Source organism: Mus musculus, chromosome 4 (genome assembly GCF_000001635.26).
Source record: "Mus musculus strain C57BL/6J chromosome 4, GRCm38.p6 C57BL/6J".
In the NCBI taxonomy this organism is placed as follows: domain Eukaryota; kingdom Metazoa; phylum Chordata; class Mammalia; order Rodentia; family Muridae; genus Mus; species Mus musculus.
The window spans coordinates 41,167,288-41,193,659 of record NC_000070.6 but is presented as its reverse complement, the minus strand read 5'-3'; the positions used below and the strand labels follow the sequence as shown (position 1 = coordinate 41,193,659).

Sequence of the window (26,372 nt, the reverse complement as noted above, 5' to 3'; positions counted from 1 at the left end):
GCTCGCCATGCTCTTGCTGGACTATGAGCACAAGGTGAGCTCTGTTGGCACAGGGTGGGCAACACCCGTCAGGCAAATTAAACAAATGTCCTTGCCCTTAACCTTCTATCTTAAAAGAAAGTATGGCTGAGAGTAGTTAGTTTCTAAGAAAAGGTCAGTGGAGCCCAAGGAGTGCCTTTAACTTTCTAGCGGAGACCTGAGAATTATTAAGGTAATGAGATGTATTTTTTAACTAGCAAGGGGCTAGGGTCGATCCATGGGGAAATAGCAATACAGGTATTTTTTATTTCACAGTTTTATTAGACAGGTGGGCAGAAAGAGACAAACCACTAAAGGGGAAGCCAACAAAAAGCATCAGATAAACTTCTCATTCGTTAAACTGAAAAACCATCTACAATGAAAACTAAGAAAACTAGTAAGGTCAGGATGTCTGCTGGTTTCAGTTGAAATTGCATCTGAATCTTTTAAAGTTGTAAATGTAAACCTGGTTGATGAGGGCTGGGGAGGGGGCAATTCCCCTTCCAGTGGCCAGGATCAAACACGAGGGACCCAGCAAATGGTGGCCAGGCCAGGAGGGAGAAGTGATTACAAACGTAGTGTGGTTAAGAGAGTTCTAGAATGAGAAAGCCGGGCGACGGAGAGGGAGGGGCAACAGTGGGATCAGGATAAAGAGCACGCACTCAGCGAGGCCTGGATAGACCCAGAGGAGTCACGTTCATCTCACACCAGGCAAACAGCACAACTGCTCAAAACTTCTACTTGCACCCCAAAACTATCTATTCCCAAAAGGGAAAATTAATGCACTCAAGGCTTTTCCCACAGGACAGGTGTTCAGGGACCTAAGTGTGTGCATGTTAACTCAGTTTAGACTGCAGCATCTGGGCTGCCTAAGTCCACACAGCCTTGGAACTGACCACCCCCACCACAGGCTGAGGCCCACTTCCTCTTGCCTCTCTGCCTCCGAGTTAACACGCACCACAGGCCAGCGGGGCCTCCCACTGGCCAGGTGCCTAACCTGCCCTTGACTGGGGTGCTTTAGTATGGAAAGGGTTAGTTTTAGGGTGCCAAGAGAGTAAGGCCAAACAACTGGCTATTGAACTTTCAGTGGTAGGCAGGTGGGCACTGGGGAAGGAGGATCAGAGAGGATTTGGCTGTACATCTATCTGCAGGCTATCTGGGAGCAACAAACTCGAAATGTCTCTTTACTGTGTTCCTGAGTCAGGAGACTCAGGTACAGCCCTGACTGTAAACTCACTAAATTTCACTGTTCACCACTAAACATTCTCATTTGATAACAGACCGAACTTTTGAAGCCAGGGAAATAGCATTCGTTCAGGAGTGTGAAGAGAGAATGAAAACCCTGAGATCAGAAAGGAAAGGGAACCATGAGAGGAGGAAGCATGGTCTGTCTACTTAACCAGAGGGTCAGTCCTTCCCAGTTTCCCTCTGCCCTTTGGTTCCGAGCTGTGACCCTGGCACACACGAATCTTAAGCCCTATCCTTGAAGTCTGGCTTTACTTAGACAGTTTGCTAAACAAAACCCTCTTTCAAGTCTAGGATGAAGCTACCGGAGCTCAGGCTTGGGGGAGCCACGTGTGACTGACACCCAGGAAACAAGGCTGCCTGGAGTCAGCTGGGGCCAGGGGAAGCTCCGCACACCATTTCTGCTTGCACTCCTTGGCCAAAGTACAAGAAGTCCAGATCATCTCCAGTGAGGAAAAGGACCAGTCCCAAGCTGCACACATCCACAGTTGTCACTATCAAGATACGCAGCTCAAAGACAGCACAATCTTAACCCATGCATGTAGGACTAACACTGAGTAATTAAAGTGGCTACTTAAATCAACCCTCTTATGAGTACCTGGGCTGCATCCTCCCGCCGCAGCCCTCACTCTTCCTTCCCCCGAGGCATCAGCCAACACTGGGATAGGCCTTCTGTGGTTTCAGAACCAGGAACGCACACACACTAACCACCTCCCCTCCCCCACTTTCTGGTGGAAAAAGTTATCCCACCTTTAAAATAAATAGCAACCAAGTGCTCGGTTCTATGTAAAGTATGAATATTTATTTCAGGCTTTCAGATCCCAATCAATTCCAAAAAACAAAATCTGATAGCTCCTCAGAGTAGCTGCAGCCTCCATGTTGGGATGGTGTCACTGAGGCAGCACATTTCATCAGACTTAGCGAGAGTAAGTCCCTGATGCCCACCGCAGCCCAGCCTTAGGAAGGGAAAGAAACAAAACTCACCACCACGGGGCTGAACAGATGCACACACGCTAATGGAAAGGAGCAGCTAACCCTTGGCAAATTGGCTTTTTTTTTTTTTTAAGTTTGTTTTGTGGGCTTTTTTTATTTTTATTTTTTTATTTTATTTTTTTTTGGTTTTGTTGTTTTTTTTTTTTCTTTTTTTCCCATTTTCTTTTGCTACCCAATATATGCAGCACTTGTGGACTCCCAGTGGGCTCCCAGCTTTAAACACAATGTCTTGAACAGACTAATTCTTCAAGAATCTAAAAACAGACAAAGGTGTTTTGCTGTGAACATTCTGCAGAGATGAGGTGAGGTGGGAGTTTGAGGGGTGGTGGCTGTTTTTAAAAAAGAATCAATACAGTGATGGAAGGGAAAGAATGCAAGACTTCAGACATTCTGTGGAGGGAACTCTCTCCAGTAAAGGTCCATAAAAGGAGCAAACTGAGATCCGCAAAGGGTCAGCAGGGGCTGTTTGCTTCCCCGCCCCGGGAGTAAGTTTTTGCTGAGTGGCCACTGTAGATCCCCACTTGCTCCCTCCCTTTGGCCTGAGACGTCAGGGCAGTACAGGGGCACTGAAGGAACATGTCACGACTCCTCATTTCCAGAATCATCATCATCATAACAGTCGGCATCTTCTTCCTCTTCATCTTCATCATCAATGTCGTCGTCATACAAGTCGTCATAAAGCAAATCTGAGCTGTTGTCATTGGAAGGCACTTTAGTTTTGATGCAGTATTCTGCCAGGGTTGTGGGGACCTTCACTCCATCCTTCTCCGCCTCAGCTTTAGTGGCTGAGACCTGTTTCCTGCACAGGACAACACAGGAAAGGTTTATAGGTCTGTTTTGAGAGGGTCTCACACTACCCACACTGCTCCACCTTCGTTTCCTCAGTGCTGGGATTATTAGGAAAGCCATCACACTTGGGTTAAGGCGCTGTTTTGAAGACAGTCTTATAACTGAGCATCATCAGATTCCCTGTGACTCACGGTTCACACTCCATACAGAACAGATATCCCACATCACACCACGGCTCTCATCACATACCTTCCTGTCATGGAGGGGCTTTGTCCTAATACTTCAGCCTTGTTTGAGGTAAGATCTCTCTTGTTCGCTGCTGCAGAAATCAGGTTAACTAGCTCAAAAGCATTTGAAAGTTCTGCCTTTTGCCTCCCATCTCTTGCTAAGGGTTGAAGGATTACAGAGGTTTTATATGTGAGGTCTGTTTTCTAAGTGCAGGTTCAGGTTTGCAGGGGTGCTGGGAAGCACACACTGTGCAGCTGAGCTATGGGCCCAGCATCTTTTTAGTGCCTGTCATCTGCTAGGTTCCCCCAGAGCACCAAATGTCATTGTTTTTGAGGTGGTAGGGGCAGAATGCCAGGCAGGAGCTTGCAGCAGAGCCACACCCTGCCTGCAATCCTACTCACACCTACTACTGCCTGGCTCCCATCACAATGTGCCCTGTCTTCCTCAGGCTTTTCCATTATCCTGTGCCGGCTTGGCAGGTAACAGCTCTGCAACAAAATGTCGCCTGTGTAAGTGTAAAACTTTCTTGCCAAAGTACAAAACCCAAAGCCATTGAGATTGGAGAAACTGAAAACATAAGAACACCACTTTCCTGAAGCTTCAGTTTGTTGCCAGGCCTTACACAGTGATGTTCTTGTAGCTTCTATAACACAAGTCTCCATAGTTTACATTAACTATTCCTTTACTCCTTCATCTGATTCATTCAGCTCAGCGGCTGACCACTACAACCAAGCAGGGCACAGGGATGTGCTCTGTAATCCTAGGACCTGGGAGGCAGAGGCTCGATCTCTGTGTTCAAGGCTAGCCTGGTTTAAACTGCACCCCCCCCCACTACCACACACACACACACACACACACACACACACACACACACACACACACACACACACACACGACAACCAAAACAAACCCAGAAGAGAAGGTCTGCTATCCTGTCCAGTGAATTTTTTACTGTGTCTTGTTTCTGTTGGGGTTCTCTTGCAATAGCTAAATTCATTAGGTTACTCCGTAAATATAATTGAGAAACTGTTTTAAAGTAAACCGATTATTGAAGTCTGACTTGAATCCTTTAGTTCCAGAGTGTACATGGTCTGCCTTACCTAATGATCTCAGCATATTCCTTGTCTTTTCCTTTGCTGTCCCTCCATTTCCTGAACATGACTGAAGCATCCACATTGGCTGGAGAAAAGGTGTTGGGCTCATTAAGCAGTGAGATCACACTTAACAGGATAGTCCTGAGAAGGAGAGAAGGTTCACTGTTAAAGTCAGTCCCCACTGTCCAACAGCACAGGCTTTAAGACATCAGTCTCCCTTAAAATATTTCTCATACAAATATGAATACAAATATGACCTATTATGGAAAATGGATTATACAACTTTGGTTTTAGGGCCAGTGAGATGTCCCAGCAGGTAAAGGTGCGGATGACCTGAGTTTGATCACGGAGATGAAGAGGACAGGAGGAGATCTCCCCACAAAGTGCTTTATACTTTATACCACTTACAGGACACGGCGCATAAATATACACACAGTACATGTCTTTAAAAAAAAGGATTGATTGATTGATGTGAGTGCACTGTTGCTCTCCTCAGACATACCAGAAGATGGTTGTGAGCCACCATGTGGTTGCTGGGATTTGAACTCAAGACCTCAGGTAGAGCAGTCAGTGCTCTTAACCTCTAAGCCATCTCTCCTGCCCCGTAAATGTCATTTTTTTTTTTTTTAATTATTCTTTAGGACCAGAAGCCACTTCAGCTGCCAGAACTCCAGGTAAGCCACCCATGCATGACCACTGTGTCATCACACTGACTCTCCCCAATCCCTCTCCTCCTTTCCTTTTCACTGTGTCTTAGGCCAAGTCAGGCAGAGCCTCTTTGCTGGATCAGAGCCCTGAACTCAGGTGGAGACACTACACCCCCACCCCTCGCAGCTCAACACAGGCCACAAATAACAGAAACCAAGAAACAAAAAATACCCATTCAACAAAGACACACTCAGAGATCAAATGGTGCTGCTCTAACTGCGTGTCTACGTGTACAAGAATGCGAAGAGACCCACACCTATCACATAGTACAAAACTCAAGTCTAAGCGGATTAAAGACCTAACATAAAGTCAGATACACATTGGCTCGGGAGACAACATCCTGAACAGAACATCAATAGAGCAGGCACTGAAATCAACAATAAATGGGACCTCAGCTGGGCGTGGTGGCACATGCCTTTAATCCCAGCAGAGGCAGGCAGATCTCTGAGTTCGAGTCCAGCCTGGTCTACAGAGTGAGTTCCAGGTCAGCCAGGGCTACACAGAGAAACCCTGTTTTATAAAACCAAAGGGGGGGAAAAAACAATAAATGGGACCTCATGAAACTGAAAAGCTTCTTTCTATGAGATAAAAGACACTTTCAATAGGACAAAATGGCAGCCTACAGAATAGAAAAGATTTTCACTAACTCCACATCCAACATAGAGCCAATATCCAACACATATAGAGAACTCAAGAAACTAGGTATCAACAACCATATTATCCAATTGTGGGATACAGATGTAAACAGAACTCTCAATACAAGAATCCCAAATGGCTAAGAAGCACTTAAAGAAATGTTCCAATATCCTTAGCCATCAGGGAAATGCAAATCAAAAGATTCCATCTTTTACCTGTCAGAATGGCTAAGATCAGAAACACAAGTGGCAGCTTATGCTGGCAAGGGTGTGGAGCAAGGGGACACTCTAGAAATCAATTTGGCAGTTCCTCAGAAAATTGGGAATAGATCTACCTCAAGACCCAACTATACCACTTTTGGGGCTCCATCTTACCACAAGGACACTTGCTCAACTATGTTCATAGCAGCTTTATTCATAATAGCCAGAAACTGGAAACCACCTAGATGTCTGTGAGCTGAGGGATAAAGAACATGTGATGCATTTATACAATGGAGTACTTACTACTCAGCTGCTAAGAAAATGACATCATGAAATTTGCAGGCAAATGAATGGGACTAGAAAAGATAACCTTTTCTACCTGAGTGAGGTAACCCAGACCCAGAAAGACAAACATGGAATGTACTACTCATCTGTAAGTGGCTATGAGCTGCATGGTAAAGGGAAACACCCTACAAGCCACAGACCCAGAGAGGCTAGCTAAGTAACACGCTGGGCTCTAGAGGAGACGAATGCATCTCCCTGGGAGGGAAAAACAGAACAGACTTTGCGGGTGAGGAAGGAAATAGAAAAATCAGGGTGGGGGGAGGGGTGCATAGAAGGAGAGAGTACAAGGAGGGATTGCTGGAACTGGAGAGCATTTGGGGGTGCTGTGGAAACTCCCTGGAATCTATGAGAGTGACCCCATGGAGGATTCCTAGTAAAGGAGGGTACGGAGCCTGAACTGGCCATCTTCTGTAACCAAGGCTTCCAGTGGAGGGCCTGGGACATCAACCCAGCCACAAAACCTTCAAGCTACAATTTGTTCTTTCTGCAGCTGTGCTGAGGTAAAGGTGGCACAGAACTTATAGGAGTGGCCAGCCAATGACTGGTCTTCTTTGAGGCCCACCCCACGAGAGGAAGCCGATGCCCTACCCTGTCTGGACAGCCCAGAGACCTAGGCTAGGAGAACAAAACAAAAAGCAGTTAAATGATTCCTAGTGACATCTTTATAGACTCAGAGATTGGCGCCTTGCCTAACTGTCATCCAAGAGGCTCCTTGGCAGCTGATGGGAGTGATGCACAGACTCAGTCAAACATTAAGTGGAGAGAGCCCAGGTTGGAGGTCTCCACAGGGTTCCTCCCGTCGGGAACCCCATGGAAGTGGGGGAGAAGAAATTATGGGAGCCAGAGGGGTCAAGGAGTCTAGGAGAACATGGCCCATAGAAGCAACATTCTATAGGTCTACATAGTAAGTTCTAGGATAGCCAGAGCTACGTAGGAAGACCCTGGTCTTACTGTATAGTGCTGGCTACACATGTATTATGTAGACCAAGATGGCCTCAAACTCACCAAGATCCAGCTGCCTCTGCCTCCAGAGCACTGAGGTTAAAGGTGTGTGCCACCACTCTGTCCAACTAAGCAGGGCTTACAGAGGCTCAAAGACTGACATGACAATCACAGAGCCTGCATGTATCTGTGCTAGGTTCTCTGTGTAGGTTGTGGCTGTGTAGCTCGGTGCTCTTGTGGGTCTCCTGACAGCGGGAGTCAGCTAACTCTGATTCTTTTGCCTGCTCTTGGAACCATGTTCCTCCACCTGGTTTGGTATGAGTTTGCCTAGTCTTCTTGTACCGGTTGTCCATGTTCAGCTAACATCCTTGGGAGGGGTGTAGGTGTGTGCGTGTGTGTTTGTGTGTGAATAAATAAATTATAAAAAGAAATTCTTTTTTTTTTTTTTTTTTTAGTATGGAATAGTTTATTTAGGGCGCAAGGAGGGGAGTTAAGAGGGCAGTAGAGGCAGGGAAAAGCAGAGAGAGAGAGAGAGAGAGAGAGAGAGAGGGTAGAGAAGTAGAGGTAGGCCATGACCACGTGGAGAGAAAGGAAGTGAATGGGGAGAGATGGGGAGCACGGGGCAAGAAGCAAGAGGCAAGAGAGTAAGAGCAAAAAGAAATTCTTAAATATGTTTTGGGGCAAGAGAGATGACTCAGTGTTTGTAAAGGGCATGGACTGTTCTTCTAGAGGACCGAGTTTGGTATGTAGTCCCCACCACCCACACCTCCCATCAGGCTGCTCACAACAGCCGCTAACTCTAGCCTTCAGGATCTAAAGCGTCTGGCCTCTTTGCTCACGTGTGCATACCCACAGATAGATACACAAATGCAGAATTAAAATCAAATACATTTGTTTTAAAAACTGTATTTTAGCAATCAGCTGGCTAAGCCACAAAGCAGGCACAGAGGGTGGCACAGGTGTCAAATCTCAGCACACTGCAGTGTCTAAGCTAGAGCAAAAGCCAGTCTCACACAGAGACACCAAGGAAAGTACAAGGGAAAAAGAGAAGCAAGGAAGGAGATGTTTGATTTGAGGCCAGCTTGCACTACACAGCAAGTTCCAAGTCAGCTAAGATTACATAGTAAGACCTTGTTTCTAAATAAATAAATGTATAAATACATAAACAAATGAGTGAATTAAACAAACAAATAAATACAAAACAGCCTGGCCTTTTTTGTCCCACTCCCCCCCACTCCCGCCCCCGTTTACATATAACCACACCCGAATAGCCTTTGGAAAGTAGAGCTCTTTCTTTCTTTCCCCCACCCTTTCTCTTCTCCCTACTGCTTTGGCCCTCTAGGTCACTCTGGCCCATAGGTTTTGTTTGTTTGTTTCTCATTACAGATGGTTGTGAGCCACCATGTGGTTTCTGGGATTTGAACTCAGGACCTCTGGAAGAGCAGTCAGTGCTCTTAACCACTGAACCATCTCACCAGTCAGAGCTTGTTCTTAAAAACCTGACTTAACACGGGAACTTGTAGCTGGGATTTATTTGTAGGTTTAGTATAACCTGGTTCTTTTGCCAGCAGTAAACGCCACACACTGCTGCTATCACTGACATTAGCTTATATTCTACCCTGACTCTGCTAATTAGAAGGGATTCTTTGAAAAGGCCGACAATAATAGCAAAGATAGCCCAGTTAAACTGTCCTCATTATATGTTTCAACATGAAGAAGATATTTAAAGAGGACACCGGGGAAAGAATCCAGTTCTAACTGGTAGAACAGGGCAACACATGGCAAAATATAGTAGTTTAGATGGCTGACATATTAGAGTTTCTCTCACTGCTACTAAAGCAACGGTGTCATTTTAACAGTTCCTGCTGAGCAGTGTTGCAACTGTTGTTGGTGTATTCCTAGCATAAAACGCAAAAACAAGGATTCCCTGGTTAAATGCACAAAAGTACAGAGTTTAAAAACTAAGTTCTAGGATAGCCAGAGCTACGTAGAAAAACCCTGGTCTCAAAAAGATGGCCTCAAACTCACCAAGATCCAGCTGCCTCTGCCTCCAGAGCACTGGTGTTAAAGGTGTGTGCCACCACACTGTCCAAAAAGTATATTTGTTACTTCATCAAAACTATAACTAGTAGGGTGTGCCTAAGTTCCTCAAAATCACCCAGGTGGGGTTGGCAAGTTGAGCAAAAAAGGAGCTTGCATCCTGATGAACAAAACTGGGATCTTGGAATCCACATGATGGAAAAAAGAGAACTGATTTCCATAGTTCACACACACACACACACACACACAGAGAGAATAAAAATTAAACAATTTACACAAAAGCTAAGGGATCTAATGAGGAGTAAATTGTAACGTAAGAGGAAGAAGCAGATAGGGAAATCCGAGTCCCAACTACCACTGCTCAGGGAGCCCACCCTTCCGAGTGATGCAGAGGCATGTGTCAGGCAGCCAAGACCACCCACACACCAGAATCAGGTCCCATGCCATGTGTCCACTGTCCACACTGGTGCATATTCTCCCTACGTCCATGTCCCCATACCCTGCTATAAACCCAAGCCATCACAGCCTGCTCTCTTTCTTATTCCCACTTATGCCCCAACCCTCTAATAACTCGGTTGTATGAGGTCTGTTGTGTGGTGTGAATTTTGTGGCATTCCTTAGCCCGCTGACCACCAGGATACACCTTCACCTCGAAACCTGGAACACACCCTCATGCTCTAGCCAGGGAGAAAACTATCAAAGATTCTATCCACAGGCGCAAACAGAATGAGACACAGCACATACACCCAAAAGAAGATTCAAGGAGCAGATGGCTTGTACTCCCTGTTTATCTGGGAGGTTGAGGTAAGAGGTTTACTTGAGCACAAGAATTTGAGGCTGGTCTCAAAAAATAGCCAGGTTACTGGTGGCACATACTTTTAATCTCAGCACTGAGGAGGAAGAGGCAGGTGGGATCTCAGTGAGTTCGAAGCCAACCTGGTCCACAAATTGAGTTCCAGGACAGCCACAGGGCTACACAGAGAAACCTTGCCTCAAAAAAATGAACCAACTAATTAACCCAAGAGTAAATGAAAGCAAGGCACAGCAGAGTGAGAGTCACTTCATATTGCACACCTTACCTAACGTTCTGAGTAGGGTTCCACCTTTCAGAGGGTAGCTCTCCACTCTGCGGGTCATCTACAGGCGGATGAAGAATTGAAATGCATACATCTCCATTCTACAAGACAATAATACAATATTCAGTAAATATGGAAGAAACTGATATGAGCGACGTGTGACCACACACAGCTGCAATCCCAGTACTCAGGCTGAGGCAAAAGCATCTCAAGTATGAGGCCGAGATGGGCTGCATAGTCACGCCGGGTCTCAAGACAAATGTAACTATGTGCACGCATGTGCACACACACACTCATACACAGAAACACACACACAGGCACACAGACACACAGACAGAAAGACAGACAGACAGACACACACACACACACACACACACACACACACACACACACTCAAAGGCAGGAATGACGATACATGCCTTTAACTCCAGCACTTGGTAGATAGATATATGTGAGTTTGAGGCTAGCCTGGGCTATACAGCAAATCCCAAATGAGCTAGGGCTACATAGTAAGAACCTGACTTTAATAAAACAAAAACAAAAATAAAAAATGTGATAAAATTAGACACATCATTTTTTGTTTAAAAAATTTTTAGCAATAAATTTTTTTAATTAAAAAATTCTCGCGGCCGGGCGTGGTGGCACACGCCTTTAATCCCAGCACTTGGGAGGCAGAGGCAGGCGGATTTCTGAGTTTGAAGCCAGCCTGGTCTACAGAGTGAGTTCCAGGACAGCCAGGGCTACACAGAGAAACCCTGTCTCGGAAAAAAAAAATTTTTTTTTCTCCATGTTCAAATTCTAAGTTAAAGAAGAATTAAACATTATTAACTTTTATTTGGACCAGGTATGGCAGCACATGTCAGCACTTGAGGAGACAAGAGGCCACTCCAAGTCTGAAATAGCCTCATCTATACACATACTGAGTTCCAGGCCACAAGACAGATGGGCTAGTCTCCAAGATGTATGTCCTGTCTGTAGCACCATCTTTCTCAAACAGAAAAAAAACAAACAAGCACGATAACTCCTAAATATATGGTTACAAACTAATTGCTGTGGTCATTATAATTTGCATAATGCATAAACATTATAAGATCTAATCTAACAAGTACATTCAGATTATTTCAAACACACAGGCCACAGGCAAGTATATAAATATGCATACACACTATAGAAAATAATAGGCTAAGTAAAATAGAGTCATTTGTTTTTTTTTTCTCCCCCTACATTCTTTTTTCCTGGTTTTTTTTTTTTTTTTTTCCCCCAAGACAGGGTTTCTCTGTGTAACCCAGGCTGTCCTGGAGCTCACTCTGTAGCCCAGGCCGAGCTCAAGCTCAACAGAGATCCACCTGCCTCTGCCTCCTGAATGCTGCGATTATAGGTGTGCCCCACCACTGACCAGCAGTTTTTTAAGTATCAAGGATGGTAGATAAGAGTTAAGATTTTTGAACTGATATCTATATATACATACACACACACATGTATGTATGTATGTGTATATGTATATATGTTTGTATATGTGTGTATATATATATGTATATATATATATGTGTGAAGTATAAAATTATTGTATATATAACTCGAATTTAAAACAAATACAGATGGTTAGGCGGTGGCAGCATAAGCTCTTTATCCCAGCACTTGGGAAGCAGTGGTGTGGGGCCCACACAGCGGCAGGTGGCATCTCTGAGTCTGAGGCCAGCCTGGTCTACTGAGGGAGTTTCAGGACACCCAGGGCTACACAGAGAAACTGTGTCTGGAAAAATTAAACAAAACACTTGTTTGTACATGTGTGTGAATATGAGTGAGCCTGTGTGAGGGAGTTGGTGGTCACCATCATGTCATTTCTTCAACTGATCTCTACTTTATTTTGTGAGCACTGAGATAGTCAACTACACTGCTTAGCTAAAAATCAGCAGGGAACCTCCACCTACACAGCACTGAATTACAGATGTGCGCTGCACTGTCATACTTGGCTCTTTACAGGAGTCCTGGGGATAAGCACTCAAGTCCTCCCGTTTGCACAATTATCACTTTACTGAGGCATCTCCCCAGTGCAAGGCATCTTAAAATTGTGTTGTTTTGAATTCCTTTTTTTTTTTAAGATTTATTTATTTAGTATATGTAAGTACACTGTAGCTGTCTTCAGACACCCCAGAAGAGGGCATCAGATCTTATTTTGGATGGTTGTGAGCCATCATGTGGTTGCTGGGATTTGAACTCGGGACCTTCGGAAAAGCAGTCGGTGCTCTTAACTAACCACTGAGCCATCTCTCCAGCCCTGTTTTTAATTTCTTAAATTATATGTATGTACCAGGAGGAACAACTGCAATGTATGAGAATTTTTTTTTTAATGTTTTTTTAAAAAGATGGGCATGTTGGGCTGGAGAGATGGCTCAGTGGTTAAGAGCACTGACTGTTCTTCTAGAGGTCCTGAGTTCAAATCTCAGCAACCACATGGTGGCTCACAACCTTCTCTAATGGGATCCAATGCCCTCTTCTGGTGTGTCTGAAGACAGTGACAGTGTACTCAAATACATAAAATAAATAAGTGAATGTTTTTTAAAAACATTTTTAAAAATGTACATGTCAGCTGGGCGGTGGTGGTGCACACCTTTAATCCCAGCACTCGGGAGGCAGAGGCAGGCGGATTTCTGAGTCTGAGGACAGCCTGGTCTACAGAGTGAGTTCCAGGACAGCCATGGCTATACAGAGAAACCCTGTCTCAAAAAAAAAAAAAAGTACATGTCTATAAATCCTGGCCAGTGTTACTACTGCTGTGATAAAACAGCATGGCCAAAAGCAACCTGGAAAGGGCTGATTTAGTCACACTTCCTTATCACTGTCGTCACCGGGGGAAGTCAGGGCAGGAACCCAAGAGGCAGGAACTGGTACAGAGGCCATGGAGGGCTGCGACTTACCTGGTTTGTTCCTCATGGCTTGCTCCGCCTGCTTTCTTATAGAACCCAGGAGTACCAGTCAAGGGCACCTCACACACAGCGGACGGAGCCTTCCCCATCAAGGGCACCCCACACACCATGGACCCGCCTGGCCGACACTGACCTGAACCCCTCCCCATCTCCCCCTCAGCTCTGGCAGAGCTGAGCTAAGCTGAGCCAAGACAGGAGCAGAGGGCTGGCTACTGAGTGAAGTGCAGGGGACAAGTGACAAGTGACACTTCAGTCACAGACAGGGCACCTATAGCGCCCTCCTCAAGTGCACATCTCAGAAGGAAGGGTCAGAAAGGCTGTAAGCAATCTCTAGGAGATTGGAATGCTTTCTTCTATACATGGAGTAGCAGGTGCACTCTTGAACTCACAGCAGCTATGAATACTTCAAAAGCCCTACAGGAGATTACCTGTCACTCAAAGAGCGGAAGCTCAGTCAGCCCCACCCTTCCTTGAGGTTTTATAATTAATGGTTGCTAGGGAGGAAAAGACAGTTTCTCCAATGCTAAAGTGCCGGCACCAGTAGTAAGGTGTCCAGGCACTTGTAAGCAACCGTATGCCACCCATTTACCACGACAAAAAAGCAACAACAGCAGCAGCAGACAGGGTAGAACAAGGACTAGCTGGGCCGAGAAAAGGAATTCAAGAACAACAGTGGGACGGACGAGGGGGAGTAGGAAGGGAGTGTGGTAAAATTATGTCCATGTATGAAACCCGCTGTGTACAGTTAACAGATACTTTTTTGTTGTTTTGTTTTTTTTTTTATTCAGGGTGTCTCTCTGTCCTCAAACTCACAAATCTACTCTTTGGTTGGTTCGTTAGTTTTTTTCCTGAGACGGGATTTCTTTGTGTAACAGAGCCCTGGCTGTCCTGAACTCACTTTGTTAGACTAGGCCAGCCTCAAACTCAGAGATCTACCTGCCTTTGCCTCTGCCTCTGCCTCACTAGAGCCTAGTGATAAAAGATATGCATCTCCACCTCTAGCCACAAAACTACTTTTGTAGAAGGCAAGATCGTATCCTTTTTAATAAATTTAGATGAATTTCACTTATTAAATTAAACTTTGGTCTTGTCGTGCAGCCTGGGTTAGCCTGGGTTAGCCTGGAGTTCTATTTGCACTAGGCTGGACTTGAACTCACTGAGATCCACACATCTCTCTGCCTGCTGAGTACTGGGATTAAAGGCCTAGGTAACCATGGCTGGCTGGAATAACTGGATTGGACATGGTGGCACTTGAAAGGCAGAAGCCTAGTTTACACAGTGAGAGGCACACCTGTCTGTCATCACTACAGTAACCTCAAGCAGGCAAACAGAATGTCAGCAAAGGGGGAGGGAAGACGCTGGACTAGGAGGAGAGCTCAGTAGTAACATGCCCACCACAGAAAAGCAACCTACCACGCAATCAACACGCCTACCACACCAGTTTGTAATACTCTGCTTGGTGGTTTCCCCCACTCCTTTGCCTTCCCAGGCTCCCATTGCTCCCATCTTGCTTTTCTGTTGACTACCTGGACCTTTAATAAAACGTAATCATACACTATGCCACCCTCCTCTGACTCCTCTCACTTACGTGCATGTTTCAGACTCTGCAGCCAGTGCTTGAAAATTACCCATTGCACGGATGTGCTAAGTCTGACCTGTAGGTCCTGATGGGGGACACTGGTGTGAGCAGTGCTGTGCTTGCCTACACTGAGTATTTGTTTCTTGCTCTTAGACCGGAACTGTGGTTAGCTACGAGACCGGCACTTAGCTTTTCCTATGAGCAGATGCGCTGCTCAGTGAGTTAGCAGCGTGTGTGGCATTTCCCTTCTTCCCAGCCTTCCAGGTCTTGTTCTCTGTTGCTCAGACGCTGTTCCCCTATGCTGGTGTGAGGTCTCACCGTGGGTTTGATGCTCACAGCAGTTCATTAACTGTCAGGGTCTCCTCTCCAACAGGTAGTTGTCCAGTGGGCCTCAAACTCCGGGCTTTGGTAACCCTTCTCCTTCAGCCTGAGTATACATTTGCGGCTAACTTTGGCTATTTTTCAATTAGGTTAATCTTCTTACTGAGTTTTTTAAAAATTCCCTAAAGGGCTTTACAGACTGAGCTAGCCTCAAACGCAGGAATCCTCTTGCCTCTCTCTGCCTCTAGAGTTTATTTCTGAGCAGTTTTTGAATACTTTTTTATCATTGTTCATTTTTGTTTGCTTGTTCATGGAAATGCAACTGATAATGAGACTGTCACATCTCACTGTGCTGACTCTTATGTCAGCTTGGCACGGGCGAGGCCACACTGCTCTGTGGACAAGGTTTTCCAGCATCGCCTTGACTACTGATGGATGTGGGTGTTGGGCTGGGGTGGTATCGCCCCTGGGCAGGTGGTCCTTAGCTGTATAAGAAAGCAGGCTGAGCAAGCCGTGGGATACAAGCCAGAAAGCAGACTTTCTCCATGGCCTCTGCATCGACCAGTTCCTGCCTTGGCTTCCCTCTATAGACACAGGATAATGAATACAGCATTAAGGCTCTATAGTGAGTTCTTTCAACATTCAGTCTTACAACAAAGTAGAGGTAGTTCCTTAGCAACTTAACACTGGCTGCTCTTCCAGGAAACCCTGGTTCAATTACCAGTACCCACTATATTTATATTTAGTACTGGGTAAGACGAAGCAGAGATGCGAGAGTCTGCTGTTACCCAGGGCAATGCAGTGAGACACGGCCTCAAAATATCCAAAGTATCAACTGTTTCTGTAACCTTTCCTAAGCCTTTACATTTTACTTTATGTCTATGAGTGCTTTACTTCATGTGTCTGTGGACCGCATGTGTGCCTAGTGTCCACAGATGTCAGAACAGAGTACTGGGTCTCCTGGAACTGGAATTACGGATGGCTGTGACGCTGCATCATGCTGGTGCTGAACACTAAAGCTGGATCCCCTGCAGGAGCAACAACTGCTTTTAACCACTCAACTCTCTCTAGTCCCATGTAACTTTTTTAAAATCTAAAGATGCTGCAAAAATCATTTTTAAGAGTTTATCTAGGGGCTGGCGAGATGGCTCAGTGGGTAAGAGCACCCGACTGCTCTTCCGAAGGTCCAGAGTTCAAATCCCAGCAACCACATGGTGGCTCACAACCATCCCCAACAAGATCTGACTCCCTCTTCTAGAGTGTCTGAAGACAGCTACAGTGTACTTACATATAATCAATAAATAAATCTTTAAAAAAAAAAAGAGTTTATCTAAATGGTTTTTTTAAAAGATTTATTTATTTATTATATGTAAGTACACTGTAGCTGTCTTCAGATACTCCAGAAGAGGGCATCAGATTTTGTTACGGATGGTTGTGAGCCACCATGTGGCTGCTGGGATCCGAACTTGGGACCTCCGGAAGAGCAGTCGGCGCTCTTAACCACTGAGCCATCTCGCCAGCCCTATCTAAATGGTTTTTAATGTGGCTAAAACATTTGGACAATGAAAACAAAGCTTATATAAATATTACACTAAATCTTAATTTAAAAAAATTTTGTATTTAAATTTTCTATGAGTTTAATAATAATGAGATAGTAATAGTTTCTCTAGTTTAAAAGGTCATAAGACTGCAACAGTACAATCTGTGTAATAAATCCTAATGTACCAGCCTTAGCTTTGTCAGTTGACTCCTAATTAAGAGAAATCATTGAAATTAATATTTAGAGAAATTAGAAGTTCTATAAGATAATAGATAATCCTACTACATAGAGAATAACTCAATTTAGCAAAACCAATATAATGACCATAAACAATCAAGAGAAATGAAGCAAAAATGTGCTCTGTCTGCCTCACGTTCTAAGTTCTGCTGCTGTTGAAGTCACTACATAACAATGGTCTTATTACCAACACCACCACAGCCAAGGCTGGGCACAGGGAGGGGCCCCAAGCTGCAGCAAGAGAATGTTCAAGTCCAACTCTGGCAATGTAAGCAGATGGACAGGGGGAGGGAAGGAAGGCAGATCAAGACAGCAAATGCCTGGTTTGTTTTGTCCATGCTGGCCTTTAGTTCCTGGGCTCAGCCTCTCATGATACCAGGCTCTCCCATAAACTGTAAATGGAGGTTGCAGGGTGGGGTGGGGGTGGTAGTGAACAGTAATATTTTGAGTCATCCTATCTGTAAGGTTTGTAATCATCTGTATGAACACAATAGTGTTTATAAGTTCAATAGGACTCCAACTGTATAATTTTGAGCACAACAAAACATATAACCAGAAAACTCTCTATGCAGACCAGGCTTACTTCAAGCTCGCAGAGATCCACCTGCTTCTGCCTTCCAAGTGCTAGGATTACAGTGCACACCATCATATCCTGTTACAGCTCTAATTCTTAGCAGTACGGAATAGTACAAAAGGAGTCTTCTTTTTCTTCAAAAGATTTATTTATTTTACATGAGTGCTCTGTCTGCATGTGCACCTGCACACCAGAAGAGGGCGTCAGATCCCATTACAGATGGTTGTGAGACACCATGTGGTTGTTGGGAATTGACCTCAGGACCTCTGGAAGAGCAGACAGTGCTCTTAACTACTGAGCCATCTCTCTAGCCCTTTTCTTTTTTTTTTTCCATCATGTGGTTGCTGGGAATTGACCTCAGGACCTCTGGAAGAGCACACAGGGCTCTTAAGCACTGAGTCCTCTCTCCAGCCCCATGCAGAAAGGAATCTTACTGTACAGTATAATCACTGACGGCAGGTCCGTGTTAAATTTATTTTGTTTTTAAAGATGCATCTTTAATTCTGAGTATGTAGGATTCAGTTATATGCATGAGAACGTAGGTGCCTGCAGACACTACGGTGTCAGATCCCTGGAGCTGGTGCTACAGTTCTGCACTTGCACTTGACAACAACAGGAGCGTAACCGGGCCCCTCTGCGAAAGTGGTATGCGCTCTTCACTGCTGACTCATCTCTATGGCTCAAAATAAATTTCTTTCTTTCTATATTCCTTCTTCATCTTCATTAATTTTACATAGTATTTTTAAAATAATTAAATTCACAAATATTACAGTAAAGTTTACTTCCTTTTGGGCCATCCCATAAAGGGTTTTTCTGTGTCCCTGACTATCCCAGAACACTCTTTGTAGTCATGACTGGCCTCCAACTGAGACTCACCTGCTTCTGTCGCGGTTAAAGGCAGAGCCACGATGCTGGCCCCAGCTGCTGTTTTTTGACATGTATGTATTTACTGAGGGAGGGGTGCCATGGTACGTGTAAAGACCAGAGGACAACTCTCAAGAGTCAGTTCTCTCCATCCACAATGCACCATGTAGGTTATAAACTCAAGCTGCGGTGCCTCTGCTCATTGAGCATGCAGGTCCTTAGGATTAGGTTAAACAGTAAAGGAGGCTGCTTCTGAAGAGGTAACCACACATCACCATTTGTTAGGTTTGTTCTGGCTGGAAAAACAAAAACTGTGCATGCCCAGAACCCCACGTGGGAGGTTCCAAGGACAAGTGGAAAGACAGCCTAAAATACATTAGGAAAGCTGGTCTCAAATATAAAAGGAAAGGCAATGAAGACACCTCATAGGAAAGGCTAACACATTACTCAGTATTGTCTTGATTTAGCCCAAAGCTAAGTGTGTTTCATGTTTCAACCAACAGTCCTAGCAGAAATGCTGTCTTCAGGCACACAGATGTGTCCACAGAAGAACCTCGCCTTGGATTTACTCCAAAAGAGGCTCATATGCTCAGCAGTAACTCCTGAAAGGAAGCCAGTCTACATCAAGTAGGAGAAATCCCCCCAAAAAGCTGAGTCTCTGCTCACAGCAACAGGTGACCCTTGCTCTGAAGTTAGAGGACAGGCACACAACACACTTATAATACTTTACTAAAGTTTTAAAATGTAATTGTTAACACATGTGCATTATAATCTTAGCAATGAGTTACAAAGACTCCATCTTTAACTGGAGTATAATTACTACATATTATAAAACTACCCTTATTTTAAATTATTAAGCCAGATACTACAAAGTAGAAGAGCAAAAATCATGAATATCTCTCTGTGATTACAGCACAACACAATTTACTAAGATATACTAAGATATACACTTCAATTTAGAGGTGGGCAGGGGCTGTGGTGTTCTGACCGAATTCAGATCTTGTGCATGCTAAGCAAATGCTCTACCACTAAGCCATGCCCTCTAGCCCAAGTAACTTATTTTATGTGGTGCTGATGATCAAACTCAGGACCTTGACTGGTAAAATCCTCATCTCTTTTTAAACAACTAATCTAAAAACTAAAAGCACAGAGAAAGTTATGACAAATATCTCTTACCTCATAAATGTTGGGGTGCCACATTTTGGTCAAGAATCTGAAGGTAGGTGGTGAATATGGGTAATCAATAGGAAACTTAATATGTGCCTGAAAGAAAAAGAAGACATGCTAATAAATAAGTTATTCGTTTGCCTAATAATTCATTCCTTTATATCCCAAACAAACAAAGTTCCTTTCTAATAATTTATGTCAGAGTTATTAGCATGTCCTTTTAGCATCTCATCAAAAATTGATGTCTATGTTAAATTCCCCAACTCAAAAGAATGAAAGGTAGGATACGCCCAGTACTGAGGAAAGGGTACGCCCAGTACTGAGGTTGCTGTTCCCATGCACACAGTGGGGTCAGACCACTGCACACAGAGGTGCACACTCTACTCCCATGCTAGTCCTCATTCTCTGCTACTGTTACTGTTATGTCAAACAAAACAATACAGTTTTCTAGTAAATAATACAGAATAAATACATGTTCTCTTTTTACCAACATCGGGCAAGCACTATCTCCCCACTCAGGAACAGCGAGGCTGACCTCAGTGGCTCCCACATGCTCTCTTCTCCTCTCCCCACCAAACCCAAGTCATTCTGCCAACTCACATGCAGCTCCCCAACACATAATTTTAAATTTGTTATGTTTGTACTGAAAGTCTGTCTGTATGTGCACCATGTTTGCCTGGTAACTGCAGAGGTCAGAAGACGGAGTGTGGCCCTGGAACTGGAGTTATGGATGACTGTGAGCCACCTCGTGGGAACTGAGAATCAAACCTAGGTCCTCTGCAAGAGCAACAAGTGCTTTATCCACGGAGCCAACTGTGTAGCTACTCTAACTAAACACGTTTTTAAGCAGGCTAGGAATGTATTCCCTACCATTCAATCTCTAGCTCTAAGTTCAATTCCAAGCACCCATAACAAGAAAATTGACATGGGGGTAGTAAAGAGGCAAAAATGAACAATATTTAACAAGGTATGTATATTAAAATGTCACAATAGTACATTTATGTTAACAAAAAAAAAGACTCAAAAGGAAATATTAACAAGTAGACATACAGAATTCTATATTCTGGTTTTGCCTATATTATATCATGAACTTTTTTACTATAAAATATCCTTATGCTGGGCCAGCCTAGGCCACTTAAGACTGTCTCAAAGCCACAAACAGCATGCCAGGGTGGGACACACCTTTAACTCCAGCATTTGGGAGATAAATGTAGCCAACCTAGAGGTCAAGGTCACTTTCAGTGGTACAGTGAGTTTGAAGCCAGCCTGGTGCTACGTTAGACACTAGAAAAGTACTTGTTTGGCAGTACATATACTAACACTGGTATCGTACATAGATTAACATGGCCCCTACCCAAAAAAAGATACACAGTTTATAAAGTAGTCCATATTTTTATAACAAATAAAATAATGTATCCTCTGAGTGTGGTTATTAGTGTTAACATAATATTTGATTATATACATATATAGATGAAGCCTTTTTTGGAGACAGGCTATAGCTATGTAGCCAAGGCTAGCCTCAAGCTTGCAGTCCTCCTGCCCATCATGTACTAACTAGGATTATGGGTATGCACCACCACCATACACAAATTCTTTCTTTCAAAAGTGGTTTTCTTACCTTAGGACAATCAGGTTATTCCTTGCTCTTTTGATATGATATCTTATAATATATGTTCCTTTCAAGAATTCATATTTAAAATATTATAAAATACAAAATACGGGCCTGGAAAGACAGCTCAGTGGTTATAAGCACTGCCTGCTTTTGCAGAGGATCCAGGGTTCAGTTTTCAGCACTCACTTGTGGCTCACACTGTCTGCAACTTCAGCTCCAGGGCATCTAACATTCTCTCCTGACTTCCTCACTGCATGTATGACTGCATGCATGTACTCAGACATACATGCAGGTAAAACACTTATATGCATAAGATAAAATAAACTGAGCTGGAGAGATGGCTCAACAGTTGAGCACTAGCTGTTCTTCCAGAGGTCCTGAGTTCAATTCCCAGAAATCACATGGTGGCTCACAACCATCTGTAAGGTTGCTCTCTTCTGCCATGCAGGTGTACATGTAGCAAAGCAAATAAACAAATAGGAAGTACTTTTTAAAAAACTTAAAACTAAAATCATTTTTAAAAATCCAAAATAAGGAGCCTTAGGAGTTCCATCATAAAAGCAATGAAATAGTTTTGTAAAGATCAACTACTTCACAACTCTAGAAAAATAATCAAAGCCAAGCGTGGTAGCACAAGATCTGTGGTACAAGCACTCAGGGGGGCCAAGTCAGAAGGACTAACAAACTCTAGACCAACGCCAGCTACACAGCAAGACACTGTCTGAAAACAAAAACGTCTCTCGTCCCAGAAGCTAGTCAAAAAAGGGCAGGGCTCCTGAAAACCCAAACCTTTATGGCTTAATTCAGTCTAGTCCAATCTGCTATTGCAAAAGCCTTAAAACAAATATTTTATAAATTTAATCTAAAAAAATAAGGTGGGGTGGGATGTGGGTGAGAGGGCACGCACTGGAGAGAACCTGCTCAAACCACATGACACTTCCCTGTACCCCACCCTTGAGAACGTTCATTATGTGACCCTTCTACATGTTTTCTGAAAATGTCCATTTGCAGAGAGATGTCCGTTTCACCTCATTTGAAGCAAGGCCACCATGTAAACAGTTTCCCTTATGGCTTTTGATGAAAATTAGTGCCTAAAATTGATTGTGTTCAAATGTACCCTAGGCAGAGAGAAAACACACACACACACAAAATCCCACCCCACAAATCCCAAGTAAAGCTGTATAACCATCAGCGTATGTTAAACTGAAATGTCTATAAAAATAGATAAAGACCATGATAAAGAAACAGACTTTAGGAAATTAGGTTAAAGTTACTAGGCAAGCTAACAATTACAACAAGCACATTAAATGTCAGATGGTTTGATGGGTAAAGGCAACTGCTACCACAGCTGACGACCTAAGTCTTCTCCAAGCCAGCAGAGCCCTCATGGTAGGAGGGAACCAACACTGGCCTTCATTCCTGCATTGGAACATGAATGTACACAAACATTAACAGTGCCCCCTTCTGGTGTGTCTGTAACAAGTGTACTCATATGCATAAAATTAAAAAAAAAAAGATAATGGATCACAGCTTCTAGGTTTGGGCCCTGACACAGTTTAATTTACTAGTTCTAGTATTTAAGTCCCTAGCCTTTTTTTTTTCTTTTTCCTTTTTAGACAAGGCCTCGTTATAGTAGCCCTCGCTAGCCCGGAACTTAAGAGATCTACCAGTCTCTGTCTAGTCCATGTCTGTAACTAGAGCAAGAGGGCAACAGATTGCCTCAAACTAGTTAACAATGTTGTAAGCCACCATGTGGATGCTGGGAATTAAACCTGGGTTCTCTAGATGAGGGCAAATGCCCTTAACCACTCTGCCAGTTCTCCAGCCCCTCAATCCCCAACCCTCGACTCTTATCAGTAGGCTGTTTGGTGGAAAAATGTCCCTGTCACCAAGGCTGCTGACCTAATTGGGATGACCCTGTGAAATTGCAACACGGACCCCATAACTGTTCTGACCTACACTTGTATACCATGGCTCATGCATACCCACACATATATACACATACAATATAAAAACTGGAGTAATTTTTCAAAATGCTTTGTTTGTTTATTGGTCTGTTTTTGTTTTGTTTTGATTTTTAAAACAGGGTCTTTCTATATAGCTGGCCTGGCACTCAGGTCCATCTGCATCTGGCTTTTTGTTGCTGTTGGGTTTTTTGTTGTTTTTGCTTTCTGGGGATTTTGTTTTTGTTTTGTTTTGAGACAAAGTTTCTCTGTGCCCCACTCTGCTTCCTGAGTGCTGGCACTCACCTGGCCTGTATTTTTTTAAGTACTTAACAAACAGGCTTAGTGGAATATATATAGTGCCAGTAATCAGGCAAACTGAGGAAGGTCAACCTTGAGTTCAAGGCCAGCCTGGTTGCATAACAAGATTCAGGTTAGCCTGGGCTACAAAACCAGGGCCCTGAGAAAGGAGAGAGGTGGGGGACAAACAGTTCCATAAACTATGAAAAGAGCAGATTTTACTTGGCATAGTCCTCAAGTAGAATATATGAGGAACCAGAGGTAAGAGGATCAACAATTCAAGCCTATAGGACTATTCAGATGGTTCAGGGATAAGAACATTTTCTAGCCTGCCATGGCAGTGGTGGTGGCTGTGTGCTCAGGAAGCAGAGGCAAACAGATCTCTGAGTTTAAGACCAGCCTGGTCTACATGAGTTCTAGGACAGTTAGGGCTACATAGAGTATAACCCTATCTTGAAAACCCAAAAGAACATCTACTGCTTTTTCTTTTGTGGGTGCAGCAAACTTTATTGATGGTATTCAAGAGAGATGCTCCTGTTATTATAGGGGTCTGCGGTAGAAATTGTGAGAGAGAGATGCTCAGTGTTGGGGGCCGAGTTGGGACAGGGACTCCTCAGCAACCAAGGGCCTCTCTCTTGCTCTCAGTGTCCTTGCTGGAGTGGGTGGTCCAGGGTTTCTTACTCCTTGGAGGCCATGTAGGCCATGAGGTCCACTACCCTGTTGCTAAAGCTATATTCATTGTCATACCAGGAAATGAGCTTCACAAAGTTGTCATTGAGAGCAATGCCAGCCCCAGCATCAAAGGTGGAAGATTGGGAGTTGCTGTTGAAGTTGCAGGAGACAACCTGGTCCTCAGTGTAGCCCAGGATGCCCCTCAGTGGGCCCTCAGATGCCTACTTCATCACCTTCTTGATGTCATCATACTTGGCAGGTTTCTCCAGGTGGCATGTCAGATCCACAACGGACACATTGGGGGTAGGAACACAGAAGGCCATGCCAATGAGCTTCCTATTCAGCTCTGGGATGACCTTGCCCACAGCCTTGGCAGCACCAGTGGATGCAGGGATGATATTCTGGGCAGCCCCACGGCCATCACGCCACAGCTTTCCAGAGGGGCCATCCACAGTCTTCTGAGTGGCAGTGATGGTATGGACCATGGTCATGAGCCCTTCCACAATGCCAAAGTTGTCATGGATGACCTTGGCCAGGGGGGCTAAGAAGTTGGTGGTGCAGGATGCATTGCTGACAATCTTGAGTTGTCATATTTCTTGTGGTTCACACCCATCACAAACATGGGGGCATTGGCAGAAGGGGCGGAGATGATGACCCTTTTGGCCCCACCCTTCATGGTGGTGAAGACTCCACGACATACTCAGCACTGGCCTCACCCCATTTGATGTTAGCGGGATCTCGCTCCTGGAGGATGGTGATGGGCTTCCCGTTGACGACAAGCTTCCCATTCTCGGCCTTGACTGTGCCGTTGAATTTGCCGTGGTGGAGTCAGACTGGAACATGTAGACCATGTAGTTGAGGTCAATGAATGGGTTGTTGATGACAACAATCTCCACTTTGCCATGTGGAGAGCAGACGGCAACCCTGGTAACCAGGCACCCAATATGGCCAAATCCTTTACCATTTTGTCTACAGGACAAGGCTGGCACTGCACAGGAAAAGAAGATGCAGCTGTCTCTGGAACAGGTAGGAAGAAAGAGCCACATCTACTGCTATTATTGAGTTTGTTTCCCAGCACTGGCAGAAAGAGGACCCAACACCCTTAGCCTTCATGGGCACCTGCACTCATGCACACATATAAATCCACAAATGTGTGTGTGTGTGTGTGTGTGTTCAGACAGGGATTTTTTTTGTGGTAGCCTTGCTGTCCTGAAACTAGGCCTTGAACTCAGAGATCTACCAGCCTATGCCTCCCCCGAATTAAAGATGTGCACCACCACCACATGGCCACACATAAACAAATTTAAAAAAAAAAAATCAAGGCCAGTCTGGATAAGTTACAGAAACCTTGTCTCAAAACAAAGAAAACAAACGTGGCAGCTAAGAGCATTTACTGCTCTGCAAGAGAATTTGGTCCCTAACACCCACACCAGGGTGGCTCAGATTCACCTGTAATTCAAGTTTCAAGACAAGACATGCCTTTAATCCCAGCACTTGGGAGGCAGAGGTAGGAGGATTTCTGAGTTGGAGGCCAGCCTGGTCTACAGAGTGAGTTTCAGGACAGCCAGGGCTACGCAGAGAAACCCTGTCTCAAAAAACCAACCAAAACAAAACAAAACAACACCTAAAGCCCTGTTCTGGCCTCCATGAGCACCTGCACACACGTGATGCATATACATACACTTAGGCACACAGGTAAAATAAGTAATCTTAAACAATAAAATTTTTTTTGAGGCTGGAAGCATAACTCATTAGCACATTTGAGCTCTCTCTCTCTCTCTCTCTCTCTCTCTCACACACACACACACTCACTTGCATTGTGCACAACACTGTAATTTTTTCCAAAGAACTAAGCATATGTCTATGTACCACATGCACACAGAACCCAGAAGACCCAGAAGACGCAATCAGATCTCCTGGGAATGGAGTCACAGATGGTTGTAAGATGCCATGCAGACGCTAGGAATCATACTCAGGTCCTCTGAAAGACAAGTCAATGCTCTTTTTTTTTTTTTTAGATTTATTTATTGTATGTATTTGAGTACTGCCTTCAGACACACCAGAAGAGGGTATCAGATTCCACTACAGATGGTTGTGAGCCACCATGTGGTTGCTGGAAATTGAACTCAGGACCCCTGGAAGAGCAGCCAGTGCTCTTAACCCCTGAGCCATTATTTTATTTACTGATTGTCTTAGTCTTTAATTCCCTGATTTGCTATGGAGTCATGGCTGGTCTTGAACTCTTGATCCTCTCACTCCCACATCAGAATTCTCAAGCCATAGACAGATCACAAGTGTTTGCAACTATCACCAACTTGGAAG

General features: G+C 44.3%; 1 protein-coding gene across 1 annotated transcript in view; it reads right to left on the bottom strand.

Moving 5' to 3' along the window:
* Positions 1-289: 289 nt before the first annotated feature.
* The window catches only part of Ube2r2 (ubiquitin-conjugating enzyme E2R 2), a 57,350-nt gene continuing 31,267 nt past the window's right edge, over positions 290-26,372 (bottom strand). Inside the window, exons 2-5 of the mRNA NM_026275.4 lie at positions 19,533-19,619; positions 10,318-10,415; positions 4,374-4,508; positions 290-3,055 (exon numbers count right to left, since the gene is read on the bottom strand). Coding sequence (NP_080551.1) covers positions 2,836-3,055; positions 4,374-4,508; positions 10,318-10,415; positions 19,533-19,619 — 540 coding nt within the window. The 3' untranslated portion in view covers positions 290-2,835. The remainder of the gene's footprint in view (positions 3,056-4,373; positions 4,509-10,317; positions 10,416-19,532; positions 19,620-26,372) is intronic.